This window comes from Panulirus ornatus, chromosome 11, assembly GCF_036320965.1.
Source record: "Panulirus ornatus isolate Po-2019 chromosome 11, ASM3632096v1, whole genome shotgun sequence".
Lineage (NCBI taxonomy): Eukaryota > Metazoa > Arthropoda > Malacostraca > Decapoda > Palinuridae > Panulirus > Panulirus ornatus.
Window position 1 is genome coordinate 40,085,418 of NC_092234.1, and position 26,284 is coordinate 40,111,701.

General features: G+C 43.0%; 1 protein-coding gene across 2 annotated transcripts in view; it reads right to left on the reverse strand.

The window, feature by feature from the left end:
* Window positions 1-26,284, reverse strand: part of LOC139751415 (uncharacterized) — a 217,508-nt gene that overhangs the window by 113,233 nt on the left and 77,991 nt on the right. For both annotated transcript variants that reach the window (XM_071666807.1, XM_071666806.1), the window contains 2 exons: window positions 6,738-6,892; window positions 3,405-3,497 (listed from right to left, as the gene is read on the reverse strand). In XM_071666807.1, the coding sequence (XP_071522908.1) occupies window positions 3,405-3,497; window positions 6,738-6,892 (248 nt within the window). The remainder of the gene's footprint in view (window positions 1-3,404; window positions 3,498-6,737; window positions 6,893-26,284) is intronic.

Here is a 26,284-nt window from a genome sequence, read left to right on the forward strand (position 1 = left end):
GTGTGTTAGTGGTTTTGATGCACTGAGACCGGGTTATAGTGATGGGTGATTTGAATGCAAAGGTGAGTAATGTGGCAGTTGAGGGAATAATTGGTATACATGGGGTGTTCATTGTTGCAAATGGAAATGGTGAAGAGCTTGTAGATTTATGTGCTGAAAAAGGACTGGTGATTGGGAATACCTGGTTTAAAAAGCGAGATATACATAAGTATACTTATGTAAGTAGGAGAGATGGCCAGAGAGCGTTATTGGATTACATGTTAATTGACAGGAGCGCGAAAGAGAGACTTTTGGATGTTAATGTGCTGAGAGGTGCAACTGGAGGGATGTCTGATCATTATCTTGTGGAGGCTAAGGTGAAGATTTGTATGGGTTTTCAGAAAAGAAGAGTGAATGTTGGGGTGAAGAGGGTGGTGAGAGTAAGTGAGCTTGGGAAGGAGACTTGTGTGAGGAAGTACCAGGAGAGACTGAGTACAGAATGGAAAAAGGTTAGAACAATGGAAGTAAGGGGAGTGGGGGAGGAATGGGATGTATTTAGGGAATCAGTGATGGATTGCGCAAAAGATGATTGTGGCATGAGAAGAGTGGGAGGTGGGTTGATTAGAAAGGGTAGTGAGTGGTGGGATGAAGAAGTAAGATTGTTAGTGAAAGAGAAGAAAGAGGCATTTGGACGATTTTTGCAGGGAAAAAATGCAACTGAGTGGGAGATGTATAAAAGAAAGAGACAGGAGGTCAAGAGAAAGGTGCAAGAGGTGAAAAAGAGGGCAAATGAGAGTTGGGGTGAGAGAGTATCATTGAATTTTAGGGAGAATAAAAAGATGTTCTGGAAGGAGGTAAATAAAGTGCGTAAGACAAGGGAGCAAATGGAACTTCAGTGAAGGGCGCAAGTGGGGAGGTGATAACAAGTAGTGGTGATGTGAGAAGGAGATGGAGTGAGTATTTTGAAGGTTTGTTGAATGTGTTTGATGATAGAGTGGCAGATATAGGGTGTTTTGGTCGAGGTTGTGTGCAAAGTGAGAGGGTTAGGGAAAATGACTTGGTAAACAGAGAAGAGGTAGTAAAAGCTTTGCGGAAGATGAAAGCCGGCAAGGCAGCAGGTTTGGATGGTATTGCAGTGGAATTTATTGAAAAAGGGGGTGATTGTATTATTGACTGGTTGGTAAGGTTATTCAATGTATGTATGACTCATGGTGAGGTGCCTGAGGATTGGCGGAATGCGTGCATAGTGCCACTGTACAAGGGCAAAGGGGATAAGAGTGAGTGCTCAAATTACAGAGGTATAAGTTTGTTGAGTATTCCTGGGAAATTATATGGGAGGGTATTGATTGAGAGGGTGAAGGCATGTACAGAGCATCAGATTGAGGAAGAGCAGTGTGGTTTCAGAAGTGGTTGAGGATGTGTGGATCAGGTCATTGCTTTGAAGAATGTATGTGAGAAATACTTAGAAAAGCAAATGGATTTGTATGTAGCATTTATGGATCTGGAGAAGGCATATGATAGAGTTGATAGAGATGCTCTGTGGAAGGTATTAAGAATATATGGTGTGGGAGGCAAGTTGTTAGAAGCAGTGAAAAGTTTTTATCGAGGATGTAAGGCATGTGTACGTGTAGGAAGAGAGGAAAGTGATTGGTTCTCAGTGAATGTAGGTTTGTGGCAGGGGTGTGTGATGTCTCCATGGTTGTTTAATTTGTTTATGGATGGGGTTGTTAGGGAGGTAAATGCAAGAGTTTTGGAAAGAGGGGCAAGTATGAAGGCTGTTGGGGATGAGAGAGCTTGGGAAGTGAGTCAGTTGTTGTTCGCTGATGATACAGCGCTGGTGGCTGATTCATGTGAGAAACTGCAGAAGCTGGTGACTGAGTTTGGTAAAGTGTGCGAAAGAAGAAAGTTAAGAGTAAATGCGAATAAGAGCAAGGTTATTAGGTACAGTAGGGTTGAGGGTCAAGTCAATTGGGAGGTAAGTTTGAATGGAGAAAAACTGGAGGAAGTAAAGTGTTTTAGATATCTGGGAGTGGATCTGGCAGTGGATGGAACCATGGAAGCGGAAGTGGATCATAGGGTGGGGGAGGGGGCGAAAATTCTGGGAGCCTTGAAGAATGTGTGGAAGTCGAGAACATTATCTCGGAAAGCAAAAATGGGTATGTTTGAAGGAATAGTGGTTCCAACAATGTTGTATGGTTGCGAGGCGTGGGCTATGGATAGAGTTGTGCGCAGGAGGATGGATGTGCTGGAAATGAGATGTTTGAGGACAATGTGTGGTGTGAGGTGGTCTGATCAAGTAAGTAACGTAAGGGTAAGAGAGATGTGTGGAAATAAAAAGAGCTTGGTTGAGAGAGCAGAAGAGGGTGTTTTGAAATGGTTTGGGCACAAGGAGAGAATGAGTGAGGAAAGATTGACCAAGAGGATATATGTGTCGGAGGTGGAGGGAACGAGAAGAAGTGGGAGACCAAATTGGAGGTGGAAAGATGGAGTGAAAAAGATTTTGAGTGATTGGGGGCCTGAACATGCAGGAGGGTGAAAGGCGTGCAAGGAATAGAGTGAATTGAAACGATGTGGCATACCGGGGTCAATGTGCTGTCAATGGATTGAACCAGGGCATGTGAAGCGTCTGGGGTAAACCATGGAAAGTTCTGTGGAGCCTGGATGTGGAAAGGGAGCTGTGGTTTCAGTGCATTATTACATGACAGCTAGAGACTGAGTGTGAACGAATGTGGCCTTTGTTGTCTTTTCATAGCGCTACCTCGGGCACATGAGGGGGGAGGGGGTTGTTATTTCATGTGTGCCGGGTGGCAATGGGAATGAATAAAGGCAGACAATATGAATTATGCACATGTGTATATATGTATATGTCTGTGTGTGTATATATATGTATACGTTGAGATGTACAGGTATGTATATGTGCGTGTGTGGACGTGTATGTATATACACGTGTATATATACACATGTACATATTCATACTTGCTGCCTTTATTCATTCCCGTCGCCACCATGCACACATGAAATGGCACTCCCCTCACCCCGCATGCGGGCGAGGTAGTGCTAGGAAAAGACAACAAAGGCTACATTCGTTAACACTCAGTCTCTAGCTGTCATGTGTAATGCACCGAAACCATGGCTCCCTTTCCACATCCAGGCCCCACAAAACTTTCCAAGGTTTACCCCATACGCTTCACATGCCCTGGTTTAATCCATTGACAGCATGTCGACCCCAGTATTCAACATCGTAGCCATATCTAGGAAAATTTCAGATTTAGGGAAGCTAAATAAACGGTCACATACCTCTACCATCACAATAAGGACATGAGTTATATCAATACACTGTTCCTACTTTACCATTAAACAAAGAAAACTGATACGCCTAAACAGTGAAAATGGGAAGAACATAAATCATGAGAACATCAAAATACCTGCATATTATTCTTCTCCAAAGCAAATGGTAATTCATTATTTTCTGTTTTCCTGCATGTCTGTGCCAATTGTTTGGTTTTAATTGCAAGCTCCTGAAATGATAAAATAAATATTAAAAAAAGCTCCCAAGCAAGGAAATCTTTATAGGGGCAGACTTGTATTCTAATCATTAATCAAATCAAATATCAATAAGCATTTGTTTCTGCCAATCTTCTGAAGTCTGCACCTCTAACAAATATACTTAGGGTCGTACGGGTCACTACCTGGCTTCCAGCACATTTTGCCTCTACAGCTGCCACTACCATCAAATGTAGCCTCACCAGACCATGACACTTTCTTCCAATTTTTGTTGTCCCACTGCAAATATTTCTTATCAAATGTGAGTCTATTCTTGCGCTGATGGTCTGTCAGAAGTGGTTTCTAGCGAGGCATACACCTCTTGAATTTCATGTCATCATGAGGCCAGCTACGAAAAGTATGTACAGACACATGAGCAAGTTGCCTAAGATTGTTTTCCTTTAACTATCATGCTGAAGTACATGGATTCTTGTCTACTTGATCTTGGATAATCTCCAGAGTGCATTGGGAAGTGATACGAGGTCAACCAGGTCGTTTCTTCTGGGTAGGAATGTCAATGCCACCTCCATTAATGAAGCACTCTATCCATCTTTGCACACTTTGTAGTGTCAGTCTTGTAGTTTCAGCTATTTCTTTATTACACTTCCCTGCCTTGTACAGCAATATCCTCTTTAGATAAGTCCTTAGGGCCAGAACTGCAGCACAAACCCCACCCCAAAGCACATGTGGGTAGGGTAAAAAAGCAGACATAAGGGGGACAAGAGAAAAACCACCATAATAGCTCCAAACAGACTGACTGCCACTTGTTGCTACCCCAAGGTTACCCCCTCCCCACTAAGGTCCATGAGCTGCCCCAGTATTTTTCACTATTTCAGAGTTATGTTTCTGGGGTACAATACAAACAGGTGAAAAATACTGGCATAGGCCCCCTCATGCCAATTTTTTCTGCCAGGACTGTATAAGTACACCTTTGGTGAAAGGGTTGTTAGTTAACGGGCATTACTGGATAATGTGCGTGCAGAAAAGCTGATAGCTGTGATGCTGAGAGGTGGAGTATGAAGGATATCTGATCATTTCTTGGAGCAGCAAACTAAGAAAATTCATGGCAGTCTTAGGTTTAAAGGAAATGACTTGTGCGAAAGAAATGACACAAACAAGCAAGAAAGCTTAAAAAAAAGGTGAAAGGTTTGATTGAGATATGCTCTGAGATATAAGATGTATCCTTATTGTTTAAACAAACTCTTGGTTTGAATATACTCAGTATAATAAGGAAAGGAGTTAGATACAGCAATATTTTTTCTTTTTTGGTATTTTCTCTTAAAAAAGGATCATTATGTTAGTATAAGAGTGCTGTGAATTTTATAACTATATTCTGTACATAGAATTAGCTAGCATTTCCAGACTTTACTATATGCTAAATCTTCAGAATCCTCCATAATACACACTATTTAAAACCTGGAAAACTCATTAGCTTTAGCAACTGCTTGGTCCTACCATTCTAAACAAAAGACATTTTTATATTTTCATATTCATCAGAGAATTCATATTTCTCAGAAATGCAAATGGTTAAGAAACACATGGAAAGGAGATGGAAGATGAAGATAACTAAAGGCTTTTGTCTGCTCATCAATATGATATCAGTATGCTTAGTTTCAAAGACTATAACTCAGAAAATTTAATTATGGAAATGAAGGTATAATTTTTTTTTTTTTTTTTTTTTTTGCTTTGTCGCTGTCTCCCGCGTTTGCGAGGTAGCGCAAGGAAACAGACGAAAGAAATGGCCCAACACACCCCCATACACATGTATATACATACGTCCACACACGCAAATATACATACCTACACAGCTTTCCATGGTTTACCCCAGACGCTTCACATGCCTTGATTCAATCCACTGACAGCATGTCAACCCCGGTATACCACATCGCTCCAATTCACTCTATTCCTTGCCCTCCTTTCACCCTCCTGCATGTTCAGGCCCCGATCACACAAAATCTTTTTCACTCCATCTTTCCACCTCCAATTTGGTCTCCCTCTTCTCCTCGTTCCCTCCACCTCCGACACATATATCCTCTTGGTCAATCTTTCCTCACTCATTCTCTCCATGAGCCCGAACCATTTCAAAACACCCTCTTCTGCTCTCTCAACCACGCTCTTTTTATTTCCACACATCTCTCTTACCCTTACGTTACTTACTCGATCAAACCACCTCACACCACACATTGTCCTCAAACATCTCATTTCCAGCACATCCATCCTCCTGCGCACAACTCTATCCATAGTCCACGCCTCGCAACCATACAACATTGTTGGAACCACTATTCCTTCAAACATACCCATTTTTGCTTTCCGAGATAATGTTCTCGACTTTCACACATTCTTCAAGGCTCCCAGAATTTTCGCCCCCTCCCCCACCCTATGATCCACTTCCGCTTCCATGGTTCCATCCGCTGCCAGATCCACTCCCAGATATCTAAAACACTTCACTTCCTCCAGTTTTTCTCCATTCAAACTCACCTCCCAATTGACTTGACCCTCAACCCTACTGTACCTAATAACCTTGCTCTTATTCACATTTACTCTTAACTTTCTTCTTTCACACACTTTACCAAACTCAGTCACCAGCTTCTGCAGTTTCTCACATGAATCAGCCACCAGCGCTGTATCATCAGGGAACAACAACTGACTCACTTCCCAAGCTCTCTCATCCCCAACAGACTTCATACTTGCCCCTCTTTCCAAAACTCTTGCATTCACCTCCCTAACAACCCCATCCATAAACAAATTAAACAACCATCGAGACATCACACACCCCTGCCGCAAACCTACATTCACTGAGAACCAATCACTTTCCTCTCTTCCTACACGTACACATGCCTTACATCCTCGATAAAAACTTTTCACTGCTTCTAACAACTTACCTCCCACACCATATATTCTGTATGTAATATATTTCTGTATGTAATCATATTCTAGTATGCATTATATAAGCAACAGACTCAGTGCGTCATATGAAGTGGAGGGAGCTGTCAGCATAAGGTAATGTTAGGGAGTGGTCTAAATTGTACAGGGAACTCAAAGGAACTATAACTGCTAAATGAGGTTTATTTTTCATTTTTGATGATTTCTATCCAATAAGAATTGGAATTAGAATTTTTTGGAGGGGAAATGTGACTAAAGACTTACAAATTACAGCTCATTTGAATAGCATGAAGCTTTAATGTATCATACCTAATGTGTAACAATGAACTTACCCTTAACCTCTCCTTCCTCTTTATTCTTTCTTGTTCACGTTGCACCTGTAGTTCTTTGTGGCTCTTAAGACGTTCTGATCGCTTGACCTCCATGTACTTCCTCACTTCAGCTTTTTCATAAGTCTTCACACGTGGTGGAGACTTAAATCCCTTCTCTGATGACATTTGAAAAAATTAAACATGCAAAACACTATGTAAACAAAGTAATCAATCTATACAGAATTAGACTAAAGCAAAAAAAAAAAAAAATGAATGATCTACAACTATGAATGCTTTCAAACCGAAAACAACCAAAATCTGTGATCTAATGCTGCTTTCAAGATTACCGCCATGATGTATTTTCGGTTTAAAGTGAAGTGTTTCAGATATCTGGGAGTGGATTTGGCAGTGGATGGAACCATGGAAGCGGAAGTGAGTCACAGGGTGGGGGAGGGGGCAAAAGTTCTGGGAGCGTTGAAAAATGTGTGGAAGGCGAGAACATTGTCTTGGAAAGCAAAAATGGGTGTGTTTGAAAGAAGTGCTTCCAACAATGTTATATGGTTGCGAGGCGTCAACTATAGATAGGGTTGTGCGGAGGAGTGTGGATGTGTTGGAAACGAGATGTTTGAGGACAATATGTGGTGTGAGGTGGTTTGATCGAGTAAGTAATGAAAGGGTAAGAGAGATGTGTGGTAAGTGGTAATAAAAAGAGTGTGGTTAGGAGAGCAGAAGAGGGTGTATTGAAATGGTTTGGTCACATGGAGAGAAGGAGAGAGGAAAGATTGACAAAGAGGATATATATGTCAGAGGTGGAGGCAACGAGGAGAAGTGGGAAACCAGATTGGAGGTGGAAGGATGGATTGAAAAAGATTTTAAGCAACTGGGACCTGAGAATGCAGGAGGGTGAAAGGCGTGCAAGGAATAGAGTAAATTGGAATGATATGGTATACCAGGGTCGACGTGCTGTCAATGGCTTGAACAAGGGCATGTGAAGCATCTGGGGTAAACCACGGAAGTTTTGTGGGGCCTGGATGTGGAAAGGGAGCTGTGGTTTCGGTGCATTATACATGACAGCTAAAGACTGAGTGTGAACGAATGTGGCCTTTGTTGTCTTTTCCTAGGGATACCTCACATGCGTGCGGGGATTGTCATTTCATGTGTGACGACGGGAATGGATGGAGGCAGCAAGTATGAATTATGTACATATGTATCTTTGTATATGCCTGTGTATGTATATATATGTACACGTTGAAATGTATAGGTATATGTGCATGTGTGGACATGTATATATATATGTGTGTATGTGGGTAGGGTGGGCCATTCTCTCGTCTGTTTCCTTGCGCTACCTCACAAATGCGGGAGACAGTGACAAAGTATAATAAATATAAAATAAAATTCTGAAAGAAATGCTATTACTTTGGTTGTCTGAATAGACATTAGTTCATTTAAATTGTACTTTTTTCCCATCACCTGTGTGACATCTTCATCAAGGCAGCCATTATAACAGTATCCAAAAAGTACATGAATGAAAATGCTAGGTGTAGCAGTATGAAGATGAAGCACAGCATACTGTGCCTTCCAATATGCAGAAAGTGGAAATCTTGTTCAAGTTAGTTTTCAGTATCAACATTACCTCAAGTTCTTCATGGGGGTTTCCATAATGCAAGAATATAATAAAAAAAAGTAATTCGTAGAATCATGGGCCCAAAGACTGATATGAATACTATGACTGGTTACATCAGACGCACAAAAGCCGATTTGATTTATTACCATATCAATCGTTGTACAGTATAATGTGATTTTTTTTTTTTTTTTTTTTGCTTTGTCGCCGTCTCCCGTGTTTGCGAGGTAGCGCAAGGAAACAGACAAAAGAAATGGCCCAACCCACCCCCATACACATGTATATACATACGTCCACACACACAAATATACATACTTACACAGCTTTCCATGGTTTACCCCAGACGCTTCACATGCCCTGATTCAATCCACTGACAGCGCGTCAACCCCGGTATACCACATCGATCCAATTCACTCTATTCCTTGCCCTCTTTCACCCTCCTGCATGTTCAGGCCCCGATCACACAAAATCTTTTTCACTCCATCTTTCCACCTCCAATTTGGTCTCCCACTTCTCCTCATTCCCTCCACCTCCGACACATATATCCTCTTGGTCAATCTTTCCTCACTCATTCTCTCCATGTGCCCAAACCACCTCAAAACACCCTCTTCTGCTCTCTCAACCACGCTCTTTTTATTTCCACACATCTCTCTTACCCTTGCGTTACTTACTCGATCAAACCACCTCACACCACACACTGTCCTCAAACATCTCATTTCCAGCACATCCATCCTCCTGCGCACAACTCTATCCATAGTCCACGCCTCGCAACCATACAACATTGTTGGAACCACTATTCCTTCAAACATACCCATTTTTGCTTTCTGAGATAATGTTCTCGACTTCCACACATTCTTCAAGGCTCCCAGAATTTTTGCCCCTTCCCCCACCCTATGATCCACTTCTGCTTCCATGGTTCCATCCGCTGCCAGATCCACTCCCAGATATCTAAAACACTTTACTTCCTCCAGTTTTTCTCCATTCAAACTTACCTCCCAATTGACTTGACCCTCAACCCTACTGTACCTAATAACCTTGCTCTTATTCACATTTACTCTTAACTTTCTTCTTTCACACACTTTGCCAAACTCAGTCACCAGCTTCTGCAGTTTCTCACATGAATCAGCCACCAGCGCTGTATCATCAGCGAACAACAACTGACTCACTTCCCAAGCTCTCTCATCCCCAACAGACTTCATACTTGCCCCTCTTTCCAAAACTCTTGCATTCACCTCCCTAACAACCCCATCCATAAACAAGTTAAACAACCATGGAGACATCACACACCCCTGCCGCAAACCTACATTCACTGAGAACCAATCACTTTCCTCTCTTCCTATACGTCCACATGCCTTACATCCTCGATAAAAACTTTTCACTGCTTCTAACAACTTGCCTCCCACACCATATATTCTTAATACCTTCCACAGAGCATCTCTATCAACTCTATCATATGCCTTCTCCAGATCCATAAATGCTACATACAAATCCATTTGCATTTATGAAATTATAAAACATTATCTATTATATTAGTTTCATGATTATGCCTCTCATTACTGCTACTAACCTAGCTTTGTGAAGCAAACAAAAATAAACAGTAGGGGAGTGAGCACCCTGGTGTGCTATAAAGAATGTAATTATTCATTTGTCCTGTATGAGGAGGGAGTTTTACAATCATGAGACCCAACTTCTTGAACATTCTCTACTATCATATAAAATTAAAGCATGCTATCAGTGCTAACCAGGTCCTCAGTCAATCCATTCCAATCATCCAACACTCTATATAAAAGCATTTCTAAACATCTCTTTTAACAAGCTTTTTACTAAATTTCATGTTATGTCCCCTGGTTGCTATCTCCCTACATCTCTAAAAAAACTGTTTGTTATCCATGTCATCTTACAGATTGGGGAAAAGCAGTGTGTTTCAGAAGTGGTAGAGGATGTGTGGATCAGGTGGTTGCTGTGAAGAATGTATGTGAGAAATACTTAGAGAAGCAAATGGATTTGTATGTAGCATTTATGGATCTGGAGAAGGCATATGATAGAGGTGATAGAGATTCTCTGTGGAAGGTATTAAGAATATATGGTGTGGGAGGCAAGTTGTTAGAAGCAGTGAAAAGTTTTTATCAAGGATGTAAGACAACCGTACAAGTAGGAAGAGAGGAAAGTGATTGGTTCTTAGTGAATGTCGGTTTGTGGCAGGGGTGCGTGATGTCTCCATGGTTGTTTAATTTGTTTATGGATGGGGTTGTTAGGGAGGTGAATGCAAGAGTTTTGGAGAGAGAGAGGCAAGTATGCAGTCTGTTGTGGATGAGAGAGCTTGAGAAGTGAGTCAGTTGTTGTTCGCTGATGATACAGCACTGGTGGCTGACTTGGGTTAGAAACTACAAAAGCTGGTGACTGAGTTTGGTAAAGTGTGTGAAAGAAGAAAGCTGAGGGTAAATGTGAATAAGAGCAAGATTATTACGTATAGTAGGGTTGAGGACAAGTCAATTGGAAGGTAAGTTTGAATGGGAAAAAACTGGAGGAAGTGAAGTGTTTTAGACATCTGGGAGTGGATTTGGCAGCAGATGGAATCATGGAAGCGGAAGTGAGTCACAGGGTGGGGGAGGGGGCAAAAGTTCTGGGAGCGTTGAAAAATGTGTAGAAGGCAAGAACATTATCTCGGAAAGCAAAAATGGGTATGTTTGAAGGAATAGTGGTTCCAACAATGTTATATGGTTGCGAGGTGTGGACTACAGAGTTGTACGCAAGAGGGTGGATGTGCTGGAAATGAGATGTTTGAGGACAATGTGTGGTGTGAGGTGGTTTGATCGAGTGAGTAACGTAAGGGTAAGAGAGATGTGTGGAAATAAAAAGAGCGTGGTTGAGAGAGCAGAAGAGGGTGTTTTGAAGTGGTTTGGGCACATGGAGAGAATGAGTGAGGAAAGATTGACCAAGAGGATATATGTGTCGGAGGTGGAGGGAACGAGGAGAAGAGGGAGACCAAATTGGAGGTGGAAAGATGGAGTGAAAAAGATTTCGAGTGATCGGGGCCTGAACATGCACGAGGGTGAAAGGTGGGCAAGGAATAGAGTGAATTGGATCGATGTGGTGTACCGGGGTTAAGGTGCTGTCAGTGGATTGAATCAGGGCATGTGAAGCATCTGGGGTAAACCACGGAAAGTCGTGTGGGGCCTGGATGTGGAAAGGGAGCTGTGGTTTCGGGCATTATTGCATGACAGCTAGAGACTGAGTGTGAACAAATGGGGCATTTGTTGTCTTTTCCTAGCGCTACCTCGCACACATGAGGGGGAAGGGGAATGGTATTCCATGTGTGGCGAGGTGGCGATGGGAATGAATAAAGGCAGTGTGAATTGTGTGCATGGGTATATATGTATGTGTCTGTGTGTGCATATATATGTGTACATTGAGATGTATAGGTATGCATATTTGCGTGTGTGGATGTGTATGTATATACATGTGTATGGGGGGGGGGGTTGGGCCATTTCATTTGTCTGTTTTCTTGCGCTACCTCGGAAATGCGGGAGACAGCGACAAAGCAAAATAATAAATAAATATTTTTTTTTTTTTTTATACTTTGTCGCTGTCTCCCACGTTTGCGAGGTAGCGCAAGGAAACAGACAAAAGAAATGGCCCAACCCCCCCCCATACACATGTATATACATACGTCCACACACGCAAATATACATACCTACACAGCTTTCCATGGTTTACCCCAGACGCTTCACATGCCTTGATTCAATCCACTGACAGCACGTCAACCCCGGTATACCACATCGCTCCAATTCACTCTATTCCTTGCCCTCCTTTCACCCTCCTGCATGTTCAGGCCCCGATCACACAAAATCTTTTTCACTCCATCTTTCCACCTCCAATTTGGTCTCCCTCTTCTCCTCGTTCCCTCCACCTCCGACACATATATCCTCTTGGTCAATCTTTCCTCACTCATTCTCTCCATGTGCCCAAACCACTTCAAAACACCCTCTTCTGCTCTCTCAACCACGCTCTTTTTATTTCCACACATCTCTCTTACCCTTACGTTACTCACTCGATCAAACCACCTCACACCACACATTGTCCTCAAACATCTCATTTCCAGCACATCCATCCTCCTGCGCACAATTCTATCCATAGCCCACGCCTCGCAACCATACAACATTGTTGGAACCACTATTCCTTCAAACATACCCATTTTTGCTTTCCGAGATAATGTTCTCGACTTCCACACATTCTTCAAGGCCCCAGAATTTTCGCCCCCTCCCCCACCCTATGATCCACTTCCGCTTCCATGGTTCCATCCGCTGCCAGATCCACTCCCAGATATCTAAAACACTTCACTTCCTCCAGTTTTTCTCCATTCAAACTCACCTCCCAATTGACTTGACCCTCAACCCTACTGTACCTAATAACCTTGCTCTTATTCACATTTACTCTTAACTTTCTTCTTCCACACACTTTACCAAACTCAGTCACCAGCTTCTGCAGTTTCTCACATGAATCAGCCACCAGCGCTGTATCATCAGCGAACAACAACTGACTCACTTCCCAAGCTCTCTCATCCCCAACAGACTTCATACTTGCCTCTCTTTCCAAAACTCTTGCATTTACCTCCCTAACAACCCCATCCATAAACAAATTAAACAACCATGGAGACATCACACACCCCTGCCGCAAACCTACATTCACTGAGAACCAATCACTTTCCTCTCTTCCTACACGTACACATGCCTTACATCCTCGATAAAAACTTTTCACTGCTTTTAACAACTTTCCTCCCACACCATATATTCTTAATACCTTCCACAGAGCATCTCTATCAACTCTATCATATGCCTTCTCCAGATCCATAAATGCTACATACAAATCCATTTGCTTTTCTAAGTGAGAAATACTTAGAAATAAATATATATATTATTATTTTATTTTTTATTTTATTTTGCTTTGTCGCTGTCTCCCGCGTTTGAGAGGTAGCGCAAGGAAACAGATGAAAGAATTGGCCCAACCCACCCCCATACACAATGTATATACATACACGTCCACACACGCAAATATACATATTTATACATCTCAATGTACACATATATATACACACACAGACACATACATATATACCCATGCACACAATTCACACTGTCTGCCTTTATTCATTTCCATCGCCACCTCGCCACACATGGAATACCATCCCCCTCCCCCCTCATGTGTGCGAGGTAGCACACATGAGGGGGAGTCCTTTTTCAGCACATAAATCTACAAGCTCTTCACCATTTCCATTTACAACACTGAACACCCCATGTATACCAATTATTCCCTCAACTGCCACATTACTCACCTTTGCATTCAAATCACCCATCACCCATATATATATATGGTGTGGGAGGCAAGTTGTTAGAAGCAGTGAAAAGTTTTTATCGAGGATGTAAGGCATGTGTACGTGTAGGAAGAGAGGATAGTGATTGGTTCTCAGTGAATGTAGGTTTGCGGCAGGGGTGTGTGATGTCTCCATGGTTGTTTAATTTGTTTATGGATGGGGTTGTTAGGGAGGTGAATGCAAGAGTTTTGGAAAGAGGGGCAAGAATGAAGTCTGTTGTGGATGAGAGAGCTTGGGAAGTGAGTCAGTTGTTGTTCGCTGATGATACAGCGCTGGTGGCTGATTCATGTGAGAAACTGTAGAAGCTGGTGACTGAGTTTGGTAAAGTGTGTGAAAGAAGAAATTTAAGAGTAAATGTGAATAAGAGCAAGGTTATTAGGCACAGTAGGGTTGAGGGTCAAGTCAATTGGGAGGTAAGTTTGAATGGAGAAAAACTGGAGGAAGTAAAGTGTTTTAGATATCTGGGAGTGGATCTGGCAGTGGATGGAACCATGGAAGCGGAAGTGAATCATAGGGTGGGTGAGGGGGCGAAAATTCTGGGAGCCTTGAAGAATGTGTGGAAGTCGAGAACATTATCTCGGAAAGCAAAAATGGGTATGTTTGAAGGAATAGTGGTTCCAACAATGATGTATGGTAGCGAGGCATGGGCTATGGATAGAGTTGTGCGCAGGAGGATGGATGTGCTGGAAATGAGATGTTTGAGGACAATGTGTGGTGTGAGGAGGTTTGATCTAGTAAGTAATGTAAGGGTAAGAGAGATGTGTGGAAATAAAAAGAGCGTGGTTGAGAGAACAGAAGAGGGTGTTTTGAAATGGTTTGGGCACATGGAGAGAATGAGTGAGGAAAGATTGACCAAGAGGATATACGTGTCGGAGGTGGAGGGAAGGAGGAGAAGTGGGAGACCAAATTGGAGGTGGAAAGATGGAGTGAAAAGATTTTGAGTGATCGGGGCCTGAACATGCAGGAGGGTGAAAGGCGGGCAAGGAATAGAGTGAATTGGATTGATGTGGTATACCGGGTTTGACGTGCTGTCAGTGGATTGAATCAGGGCATGTGAAGCGTCTGGGGTAAACCATGGAAAGTTGTGTGGGGCCTGGATGTGGAAAGGGAGCTGTGGTTTCGGGCATTATTGCATGACAGCTGGAGACTGAGTGTGAACGAATAGGGTCTTTGTTGTCTTTTCCTAGCGCTACCTCGCACACATGAGGGGGAGGGGGATGGTATTCCATGTGTGGCGAGGTGGCGATGGGAATGAATAAAGGCAGACAGTGAGAATTGTGTGCATAGGTATATATGTATGTGTCTGTGCGTGTATATATATGTGTACATTGAGATGTATAGGTATGTATATTTGGGTGTGTGGACGTGTATGTATATACATGTGTATGGGGTGGGTTGGGCCATTTCTTTCGTCTGTTTCCTTGCCCTACCTCGCAAACGCGGGAGACAGCGACAAAGCAAAATAAAAAAAAATTTAAAAAATAAAATATATATATATACAAAGCGACAAAGAAAAAAAAATATATATGGAAGGTATTAAGAATATATGGTGTGGGAGGCAAGTTGTTAGAAGCAGTGAAAAGTTTTTATCGAGGATGTAAGGCATGTGTACGTGTAGGAAGAGAGGAAAGTGATTGGTTCTCAGTGAATGTAGGTTTGCGGCAGGGGTGTGTGATGTCTCCATGGTTGTTTAATTTGTTTATGGATGGGGTTGTAAAGGAGGTGAATGCAAGAGTCCTGGAAAGTGGGGCAAGTATGAAGTCTGTTGGGGATGAGAGAGCTTGGGAAGTGAGTCAATTGTTGTTCGCTGATGATACAGCGCTGGTGGCTGATTCATGTGAGAAACTGCAGAAGCTGGTGACTGAGTTTGGTAAAGTGTGTGGAAGAAGAAAGTTGAGAGTAAATGTGAATAAGAGCAAGGTTATTAGGTACAGTAGGGGTGAGGGTCAAGTCAATTGGGAGGTGAGTTTGAATGGAGAAAAACTGGAGGAAGTGAAGTGTTTTAGATATCTGGGAGTGGATCTGTCAGCGGATGGAACCATGGAAGCGGAAGTGGATCATAGGGTGGGGGAGGGGGCGAAAATTTTGGGAGCCTTGAAAAATGTGTGGAAGTCGAGAACATTATCTCGGAAAGCAAAAATGGGTATGTTTGAGGGAATAGTGGTTCCAACAATGCTGTATGGTTGCGAGGCGTGGGCTATGGATAGAGATGTGCGCAGGAGGATGGATGTGCTGGAAATGAGATGTTTGAGGACAATGTGTGGTGTGAGGTGGTTTGATCGAGTAAGTAACGTAAGGGTAAGAGAGATGTGTGGAAATAAAAAGAGCGTGGTCGAGAGAGCAGAAGAGGGTGTTTTGAAATGGTTTGGGCACATGGAGAGAATGAGTGAGGAGAGATTGACCAAGAGGATATATGTGTCGGAGGTGGAGGGAACGAGGAGAAGAGGGAGACCAAATTGGAGGTGGAAAGATGGAGTGAAAAAGATTTTGTGTGATCGGGGCCTGAACATGCAGGAGGGTGAAAGGAGGGCAAGAAATAGAGTGAATTGGAGTCATGTGGTATACAGGGGTTGACGTGCTGTCAGTGGATTGAAGCAAGGCATGTGAAGCGTCTGGGGTAAACCATGGAAAGCTGTGTAGGTATGTATATTTGCGTGTCTGGACGTGTGTATGTACATGTGTATGGGGGGGGGGGGGGTTGGGCCATTTCTTTCGTCTGTTTCCTTGCGCTACCTCGCAAACGCGGGAGACAGCGACAAAGTATAAAAAAAAAAAAAAAAAAAAAAAAAAAAAAAAAAAATATATATCGCTGAACAACACTTCCACAGGACCTCTATCATCACCTCGTTAAGATCATCGTGTGTCAAGACATCATATAAAGCGCCTCTTCGCAAACGGAACTACCTTGGCCCTCCAGTGATGCTACTACGTTTGTGAATCGGGAACCATTGCAACACAAACCTCGCCAGTTGGTAGAGTTTCCCGCAGTGTATCGAGACAGACTTCCCCAGAACTTTTTTTAAAGGGGAAGTAAATGTTTATAGTTGTGTTACTGGAGTGATAGTTTTCATACATGGTGTTTTGACAAGAAAATAGTGAAACTGGAGAAAAATGTAGCTTAGACATTGAAGCTTATTGATACAGTGGTTAAATTGATGAGAACTGCTATTGACGTTTGTGTAAATAAATTATACATTTCCTTTTTCCATAGCCAGAGGTTGAACCATTATGTGACATTCATTTTTTCATTCATTTCAAGCTAGAAGTTTCAGTTTTCTAAATTGTTTCTTACATTTTTCATATGTATATATATGTATGTGTGTGTGTGTGTGTGTATATGTGCGTATGTATGTGTATGTGTGTGTATGTGTGTATGTATATATATATGTATATTATCCCTGGGGATAGGGGTGAAAGAATACTTCCCACGTATTCCTCGCGTGTTGTAGAAAGCGACTAGAGGGGACGGGAGCGGGGGGCCAGAAATCCTCCCCTCCTTGTATTAACTTTCTAAAATGGGAAACAGAAGAAGGAGTCACGCGGGGAGTGCTCATCCTCCTCGAAGGCCCAGAGTGGGGTGCTTAAATGTGTGTGGATGTAACCAAGATGTGAAAAAAGGAGTGATAGGTAGTATGTTTGAGGAAAGGAACCTGGATGTTTTGGCTCTGAGTGAAACGAAGCTCAAGGGTAAAGGGGAAGAGTGGTTTGGGAATGTCTGGGGAGTAAAGTCAGGGGTTAGTGAGAGGACAAGAGCAAGGGAAGGAGTAGCAATACTCCTGAAACAGGAGTTGTGGGAGTATGTGATAGAATGTAAGAAAGTAAATTCTCGATTAATATGGGTAAAACTGAAAGTTGATGGAGAGAGGTGGGTGATTATTGGTGCATATGCACCTGGGCATGAGAAGAAAGATCATGAGAGGCAAGAGTTTTGGGAGCAGCTGAATGAGTGTGTTAGTGGTTTTGATGCACGAGACCGGGTTATAGTGATGGGTGATTTGAATGCAAAGGTGAGTAATGTGGCAGTTGAGGGAATAATTGGTATACATGGGGTGTTCAGTGTTGTAAATGGAAATGGTGAAGAGCTTGTAGATTTATGTGCTGAAAAAGGACTGATGATTGGGAATACCTGGTTTAAAAAGCGAGATATACATAAGTATACTTATGTAAGTAGGAGAGATGGCCAGAGAGCGTTATTGGATTACGTGTTAATTGACAGGCGTGCGAAAGAGAGACTTTTGGATGTTAATGTGCTGAGAGGTGCAACTGGAGGGATGTCTGATCATTATCTTGTGGAGGCTAAGGTGAAGATTTGTATGGGTTTTCAGAAAAGAAGAGTGAATGTTGGGGTGAAGTGGGTGGTGAGAGTAAGTGAGCTTGGGAAGGAGACCTGTGTGAGGAAGTACCAGGAGAGACTGAGTACAGAATGGAAAAAGGTGAGAACAATGGAAGTAAGGGGAGTGGGGGAGGAATGGGATGTATTTAGGGAATCAGTGATGGATTGCGCAAAAGATGCTTGTGGCATGAGAAGAGTGGGAGGTGGGTTGATTAGAAAGGGTAGTGAGTGGTGGGATGAAGAAGTAAGAGTATTAGTGAAAGAGAAGAGAGAGGCATTTGGACGATTTTTGCAGGGAAAAAATGCAATTGAGTAGGAGATGTATAAAAGAAAGAGACAGGAGGTCAAGAGAAAGGTGCAAGAGGTGAAAAAAAGGGCAAATGAGAGTTGGGGTGAGAGAGTATCATTAAATTTTAGGGAGAATAAAAAGATGTTCTGGAAGGAGGTAAATAAAGTGCGTAAGACAAGGGAGCAAATGGGAACTTCAGTGAAGGGCGCAAATGGGGAGGTGATAACGAGTAGTGGTGATGTGAGAAGGAGATGGAGTGAGTATTTTGAAGGTTTGTTGAATGTGTTTGATGATAGAGTGGCAGATATAGGGTGTTTTGGTCGAGGTGGTGTGCAAAGTGAGAGGGTTAGGGAAAATGATTTGGTAAACAGAGAAGAGGTAGTAAAAGCTTTGCGGAAGATGAAAGCCGGCAAGGCAGCAGGTTTGGATGGTATTGCAGTGGAATTTATTAAAAAAGGGGGTGACTGTATTGTTGACTGGTTGGTAAGGTTATTTAATGTATGTATGACTCATGGTGAGGTGCCTGAGGATTGGCAGAATGCGTACATAGTGCCATTGTACAAAGGCAGAGGGGATAAGAGTGAGTGCTCAAATTACAGAGGTATAAGTTTGTTGAGTATTCCTGGTAAATTATATGGGAGGGTATTGATTGAGAGGGTGAAGGCATGTACAGAGCATCAGATTGGGAAAGAGCAGTGTGGTTTCAGAAGTGGTAGAGGATGTGTGGATCAGGTGTTTGCTTTGAAGAATGTATGTGAGAAATACTTAGAAAAGCAAATGGATTTATATGTAGCTTTTATGGATCTGGAGAAGGCATATGATAGAGTTGATAGAGATGCTCTGTGGAAGGTATTAAGAATATATGGTGTGGGAGGCAAGTTGTTAGAAGCAGTGAAAAGTTTTTATTGAGGATGTAAGGCGTGTGTACGTGTAGGAAGAGAGGAAAGTGATTGGTTCTCAGTGAATGTAGGTTTGCGGCAGGGGTGTGTGATGTCTCCATGGTTGTTTAATTTGTTTATGGATGGGGTTGTTAGGGAGGTAAATGCAAGAGTTTTGGAAAGAGGGGCAAGTATGAAGTCTGTTGGGGATGAGAGAGCTTGGGAAGTGAGTCAGTTGTTGTTCGCTGATGATACAGCGCTGGTGGCTGATTCATGTGAGAAACTGCAGAAGCTGGTGACTGAGTTTGGTAAAGTGTGTGGAAGAAGAAAGTTAAGAGTAAATGTGAATAAGAGCAAGGTTATTAGGTACAGTAGGGTTGAGGGTCAAGTCAATTGGGAGGTGAGTTTGAATGGAGAAAAACTGGAGGAAGTGAAGTGTTTTAGATATCTGGGAGTGGATCTGGCAGCGGATGGAACCATGGAAGCGGAAGTGGATCATAGGGTGGGGGAGGGGGCGAAAATTCTGGGGGCCTTGAAGAATGTGTGGAAGTCGAGAACATTATCTCGGAAAGCAAAAATGGGTATGTTTGATGGAATAGTGGTTCCAACAATGTTGTATGGTTGCAAGGTGTGGGCTATGGATAGAGTTGTGCGCAGGAGGATGGATGTGCTGGAAATGAGATGTTTGAGGACAATGTGTGGTGTGAGGTGGTTTGATCGAGTGAGTAACGTAAGGGTAAGAGAGATGTGTGGAAATAAAAAGAGCGTGGTTGAGAGAGCAGAAGAGGGTGTTTTGAAGTGGTTTGGGCACATGGAGAGAATGAGTGAGGAAAGATTGACCAAGAGGATATATGTGTCGGAGGTGGAGGGAACGAGGAGAAGAGGGAGACCAAATTGGAGGTGGAAAGATGGAGTGAAAAAGATTTTGTGTGATCGGGGCCTGAACATGCAGGAGGGTGAAAGGAGGGCAAGGAATAGAGTGAATTGGAGCGATGTGGTATATCGGGGTTGACGTGCTGTCAGTGGATTGAATCAAGGCATGTGAAGCGTCTGGGGTAAACAATGGAAAGCTGTGTAGGTATGTATATTTGCGTGTGTGGACGTATGTATATACATGTGTATGGGGGGGGGTTGGGCCATTTCTTTCGTCTGTTTCCTTGCGCTACCTCACAAACGCGGGAGACAGCGACAAAGTATAATAAATAAAAAATATATTTTTTTTATTTTTTTTTTATTTCTTTTATACTTTGTCGCTGTCTCCCGCGTTTGCGAGGTAGCGCAAGGAAACAGACGAAAGAAATGGCCCAACCCCCCCCCATACACATGTATATATATATATATATATATATATATATATAAACAACCATGGAGACATCACACACCCCTGCCGCAAACCTACATTCACTGAGAACCAATCACTTTCCTCTCTTCCTACACGTACACATGCCTTACATCCTCGATAAAAACTTTTCACTGCTTCTAACAACTTTCCTCCCACACCATATATTCTTAATACCTTCCACAGAGCATCTCTATCAACTCTATCATATGCCTTCTCCAGATCCATAAATGCTACATACAAATCCATTTGCTTTTCTAAGTATTTCTCACATACATTCTTCAAAGCAAACACCTGATCCACACATCCTCTACCACTTCTGAAACCACACTGCTCTTCCCAATCTGATGCTCTGTACATGCCTTCACCCTCTCAATCAATACCCTCCCATATAATTTACCAGGAATACTCAACAAACTTATACCTCTGTAATTTGAGCACTCACTCTTATCCCCTTTGCCTTTGTACAATGGCACTATGCACGCATTCCGCCAATCCTCAGGCACCTCACCATGAGTCATACATACATTAAATAACCTTACCAACCAGTCAACAATACAGTCACCCCCTTTTTTAATAAATTCCACTGCAATACCATCCAAACCTGCTGCCTTGCCGGCTTTCATCTTCCGCAAAGCTTTCACTACCTCTTCTCTGTTTACCAAATCATTTTCCCTAACCCTTTCACTTTGCACACCACCTCGACCAAAACACCCTATATCTGCCACTCTATCATCAAACACATTCAACAAACCTTCAAAATACTCACTCCATCTCCTTCTCACATCACCACTACTCGTTATCACCTCCCCATTTGCGCCCTTCACTGAAGTTCCCGTTTGCTCCCTTGTCTTACGCACTTTATTTACCTCCTTCCAGAACATCTTTTTATTCTCCCTAAAATTTCATGATACTCTCTCACCCCAACTCTCATTTGCCCTTTTTTTCACCTCTTGCACCTTTCTCTTGACCTCCTGTCTCTTTCTTTTATACATCTCCCACTCAATTGCATTTTTTCCCTGCAAAAATCGTCCAAATGCCTCTCTCTTCTCTTTCACTAATACTCTTACTTCTTCATCCCACCACTCACTACCCTTTCTAATCAACCCACCTCCCACTCTACTCATGCCACAAGCATCTTTTGCGCAATCCATCCCTGATTCCCTAAATACACCCCATTCCTTCCCCACTCCCCTTACTTCCATTGTTCTCACCTTTTTCCATTCTGTACTCAGTCTCTCCTGGTACTTCCTCACACAGGTCTCCTTCTCAAGCTCACTTACTCTCACCACCCTCTTCACCCCAACATTCACTCTTCTTTTCTGAAAACCCATACAAATCTTCACCTTAGCCTCCACAAGATAATGATCAGACATCCCTCCAGTTGCACCTCTCAGCACATTAACATCCAAAAGTCTCTCTTTCGCACGCCTGTCAATTAACACGTAATCCAATAACGCTCTCTGGCCATCTCTCCTACTTACGTAAGTATACTTATGTATATCTCGCTTTTTAAACCAGGTATTCCCAATCATCAGTCCTTTTTCAGCACATAAATCTACAAGCTCTTCACCATTTCCATTTACAACACTGAACACCCCATGTATACCAATTATTCCCTCAACTGCCACATTACTCACCTTTGCATTCAAATCACCCATCACTATAACCCGGTCTCGTGCATCAAAACCACTAACACACTCATTCAGCTGCTCCCAAAACACTTGCCTCTCTTGATCTTTCTTCTCATGCCCAGGTGCATATGCACCAATAATCACCCACCTCTCTCCATCAACTTTCAGTTTTACCCATATTAATCGAGAATTTACTTTCTTACACTCTATCACATACTCCCACAACTCCTGTTTCAGGAGTATTGCTACTCCTTCCCTTGCTCTTGTCCTCTCACTAACCCCTGACTTTGCTCCCCAGACATTCCCAAACCACTCTTCCCCTTTACCCTTGAGCTTCGTTTCACTCAGAGCCAAAACATCCAGGTTCCTTTCCTCAAACATACTACCTATCTCTCCTTTTTTCACATCTTGGTTACATCCACACACATTTAGGCACCCCACTCTGAGCCTTCGAGGAGGATGAGCACTCCCCGCGTGACTCCTTCTTCTGTTTCCCATTTTAGAAAGTTAATACAAGGAGGGGAGGATTTCTGGCCCCCCGCTCCCGTCCCCTCTAGTCGCTTTCTACGACACGCGAGGAATACGTGGGAAGTATTCTTTCACCCCTATCCCCAGGGATAATATACATATATACATACATATATATATATATATATATATATATATATATATATATATATATATATATATATATACAGCGCTGGTGGCTGATTCATGTGAGAAACTGCAGAAGCTGGTGACTGAGTTTGGTAAAGTGTGTGGAAGAAGAAAGTTAAGAGTAAATGTGAATAAGAGCAAGGTTATTAGGTACAGTAGGGTTGAGGGTCAAGTCAATTGGGAGGTGAGTTTGAATGGAGAAAAACTGGAGGAAGTGAAGTGTTTTAGATATCTGGGAGTCGATCTGGCAGCGGATGGAACCATGGAAGCGGAAGTGGATCATAGGGTGGGGGAGGGGGCGAAAATTCTGGGGGCCTTGAAGAATGTGTGGAAGTCGAGAACATTATCTCGGAAAGCAAAAATGGGTATGTTTGAAGGAATAGTGGTTCCAACAATGTTGTATGGTTGCGAGGCGTGGGCTATGGATAGAGTTGTGCGCAGGAGGATGGATGTGCTGGAAATGAGATGTTTGAGGACAATGTGTGGTGTGAGGTGGTTTGATCGAGTGAGTAACGTAAGGGTAAGAGAGATGTGTGGAAATAAAAAGAGCGTGGTTGAGAGAGCAGAAGAGGGTGTTTTGAAGTGGTTTGGGCACATGGAGAGGATGAGTGAGGAAAGATTGACCAAGAGGATATATGTGTCGGAGGTGGAGGGAACAAGGAGAAGAGGGAGACCAAATTGGAGGTGGAAAGATGGAGTGAAAAAGATTTTGTGTGATCGGGGCCTGAACATGCAGGAGGGTGAAAGGAGGGCAAGGAATAGAGTGAATTGGAGCGATGTGGTATACTGGGGTTGACGTGCTGTCAGTGGATTGAATCAAGGCATGGAAAGCTGTGTAGGTATGTATATTTGCGTGTGTGGACGTATGTATATACATGTGTATGGGGGGGTTGGGCCATTTCTTTCGTCTGTTTCCTTGCGCTACCTCACAAACGCGGGAGACAGCGACAAAGTATAATAAATATATATATATATATATATTTTTTTTTTTGCTTTGTCGCTGTCTCCCGCGTTTGCGAGGTAGCGCAAGGAAACAGACAAAAGAAATGGCCCAACCCACCCCCATACACATGTATATACATACGTCCACACACGCAAATATACATACCTACACAGCTTTCCATGGTTTACCCCAGATGCATCACCTGCCTTGATTCAATCCACTGACAGCACGTCAACCCCGGTATACCACATCGCTCCAATTCACTCTATTCCTTGCCCTCCTTTCACCCTCCTGCATGTTCAGGCCCCGATCACACAAAATCTTTTTCACTCCATCTTTCCACCTCCAATTTGGTCTCCCTCTTCTCCTCGTTCCCTCCACCTCCGACACATATATCCTCTTGGTCAATCTTTCCTCACTCATTCTCTCCATGTGACCAAACCATTTCAAAACACCCTCTTCTGCTCTCTCAACCACGCTCTTTTTATTTCCACACATCTCTCTTACCCTTACGTTACTTACTCGATCAAACCACCTCACACCACACATTGTCCTCAAACATCTCATTTCCAGCACATCCATCCTCCTGCGCACAACTCTATCCATAGTCCACGCCTAGCAACCATACAACATTGTTGGAACCACTATTCCTTCAAACATACCCACTTTTGCTTTCCGAGATAATGTTCTCGACTTCCACACATTCTTCAAGGCTCCCAGAATTTTATATATATATATATGTAACATATAAGATAAGCACCAATATTAGCCAGTTAGTATGTTATCCCAAGTGGTGTGTGCACAAGACTCCACCACACTGCAACCCTCATCATATTCATCTCCGGCTAACTTGAAACCACATGCAAACATCAAGCAAATCATTATGAAAGAATCATCAAGATAACATGAGACAAGTCGATGAACACACGCATCTGGCTACCCACCCAGGCTGACCACGCCCGCATACACCCCCGACCCACCCTGTTAACCACAAGGCAACCCCACCCCACCCCACGCCCACACCTCTACTTGCACTCTAACATCCAGTCGGGCCATGTCAGTGCCTCGCCCGGCACCTCGGCAGAAGGAGGCACCAGACTCTGTGCCTGTGTTGTGAGGTGCAACTTTGTGGGTTGTCAACACCTCAGGGGGGCGGGTTCCCTCCGTGAAACATGTGTTGCAAAGTGTCAATCTATCATTTGATCATGAGTGACGAAAGTCTAACACAAAACAGAACATCAATTTGAAGGTGACAATAAAAATGCGGCAAGAAAGTCACTTCCATACCTCTGAGATCAGGAAGGCTGGTTGGTCACTGTCTCCAACTATAAAGTTTACATACAAAATCTACATGAATCTGGAAGCCGAGTTTCAAAGTTATTTTACACGATGTCATTTTTATGGGGACTGCGTGTTTATATGGTTGTTTATAGTTGACCTGATGGCTAACCTCCAAACCCAGTACGTACACCTACATCATACATGCAGACATACTTACATACGAAGACAAAAATACATACCCGCATGCAAAGCCATCTGCATCTCTCTCTCTCTCTCTCTCTCTCTCTCTTTATATATATATATATATATATATTCTTTTTTTTTATTATACTTTGTCGCTGTCTCCCGCGTTTGCGAGGTAGCGCAAGGAAACAGACGAAAGAAATGGCCCAACCCCCCCCCATACACATGTATATACATACGTCCACACACGCAAATATACATACCTACACAGCTTTCCATGGTTTACCCCAGACGCTTCACATGCCTTGCTTCAATCCACTGACAGCACGTCAACCCCGGTATACCACATCGATCCAATTCACTCTATTCCTTGCCCTCCTTTCACCCTCCTGCATGTTCAGGCCCCGATCACACAAAATCTTTTTCACTCCATCTTTCCACCTCCAATTTGGTCTCCCTCTTCTCCTTGTTCCCTCCACCTCCGACACATATATCCTCTTGGTCAATCTTTCCTCACTCATCCTCTCCATGTGCCCAAACCACTTCAAAACACCCTCTTCTGCTCTCTCAACCACGCTCTTTTTATTTCCACACATCTCTCTTACCCTTACGTTACTCACTCGATCAAACCACCTCACACCACACATTGTCCTCAAACATCTCATTTCCAGCACATCCATCCTCCTGCGCACAACTCTATCCATAGCCCACGCCTCGCAACCATACAACATTGTTGGAACCACTATTCCTTCAAACATACCCATTTTTGCTTTCCGAGATAATGTTCTCGACTTCCACACATTCTTCAAGGCCCCCAGGATTTTCGCCCCCTCCCCGACCCTATGATCCACTTCCGCTTCCATGGTTCCATCCGCTGCCAGATCCACTCCCAGATATCTAAAACACTTCACTTCCTCCAGTTTTTCTCCATTCAAACTCACCTCCCAATTGACTTGACCCTCAACCCTACTGTACCTAATAACCTTGCTCTTATTCACATTTACTCTTAACTTTCTTCTTCCACACACTTTTCCAAACT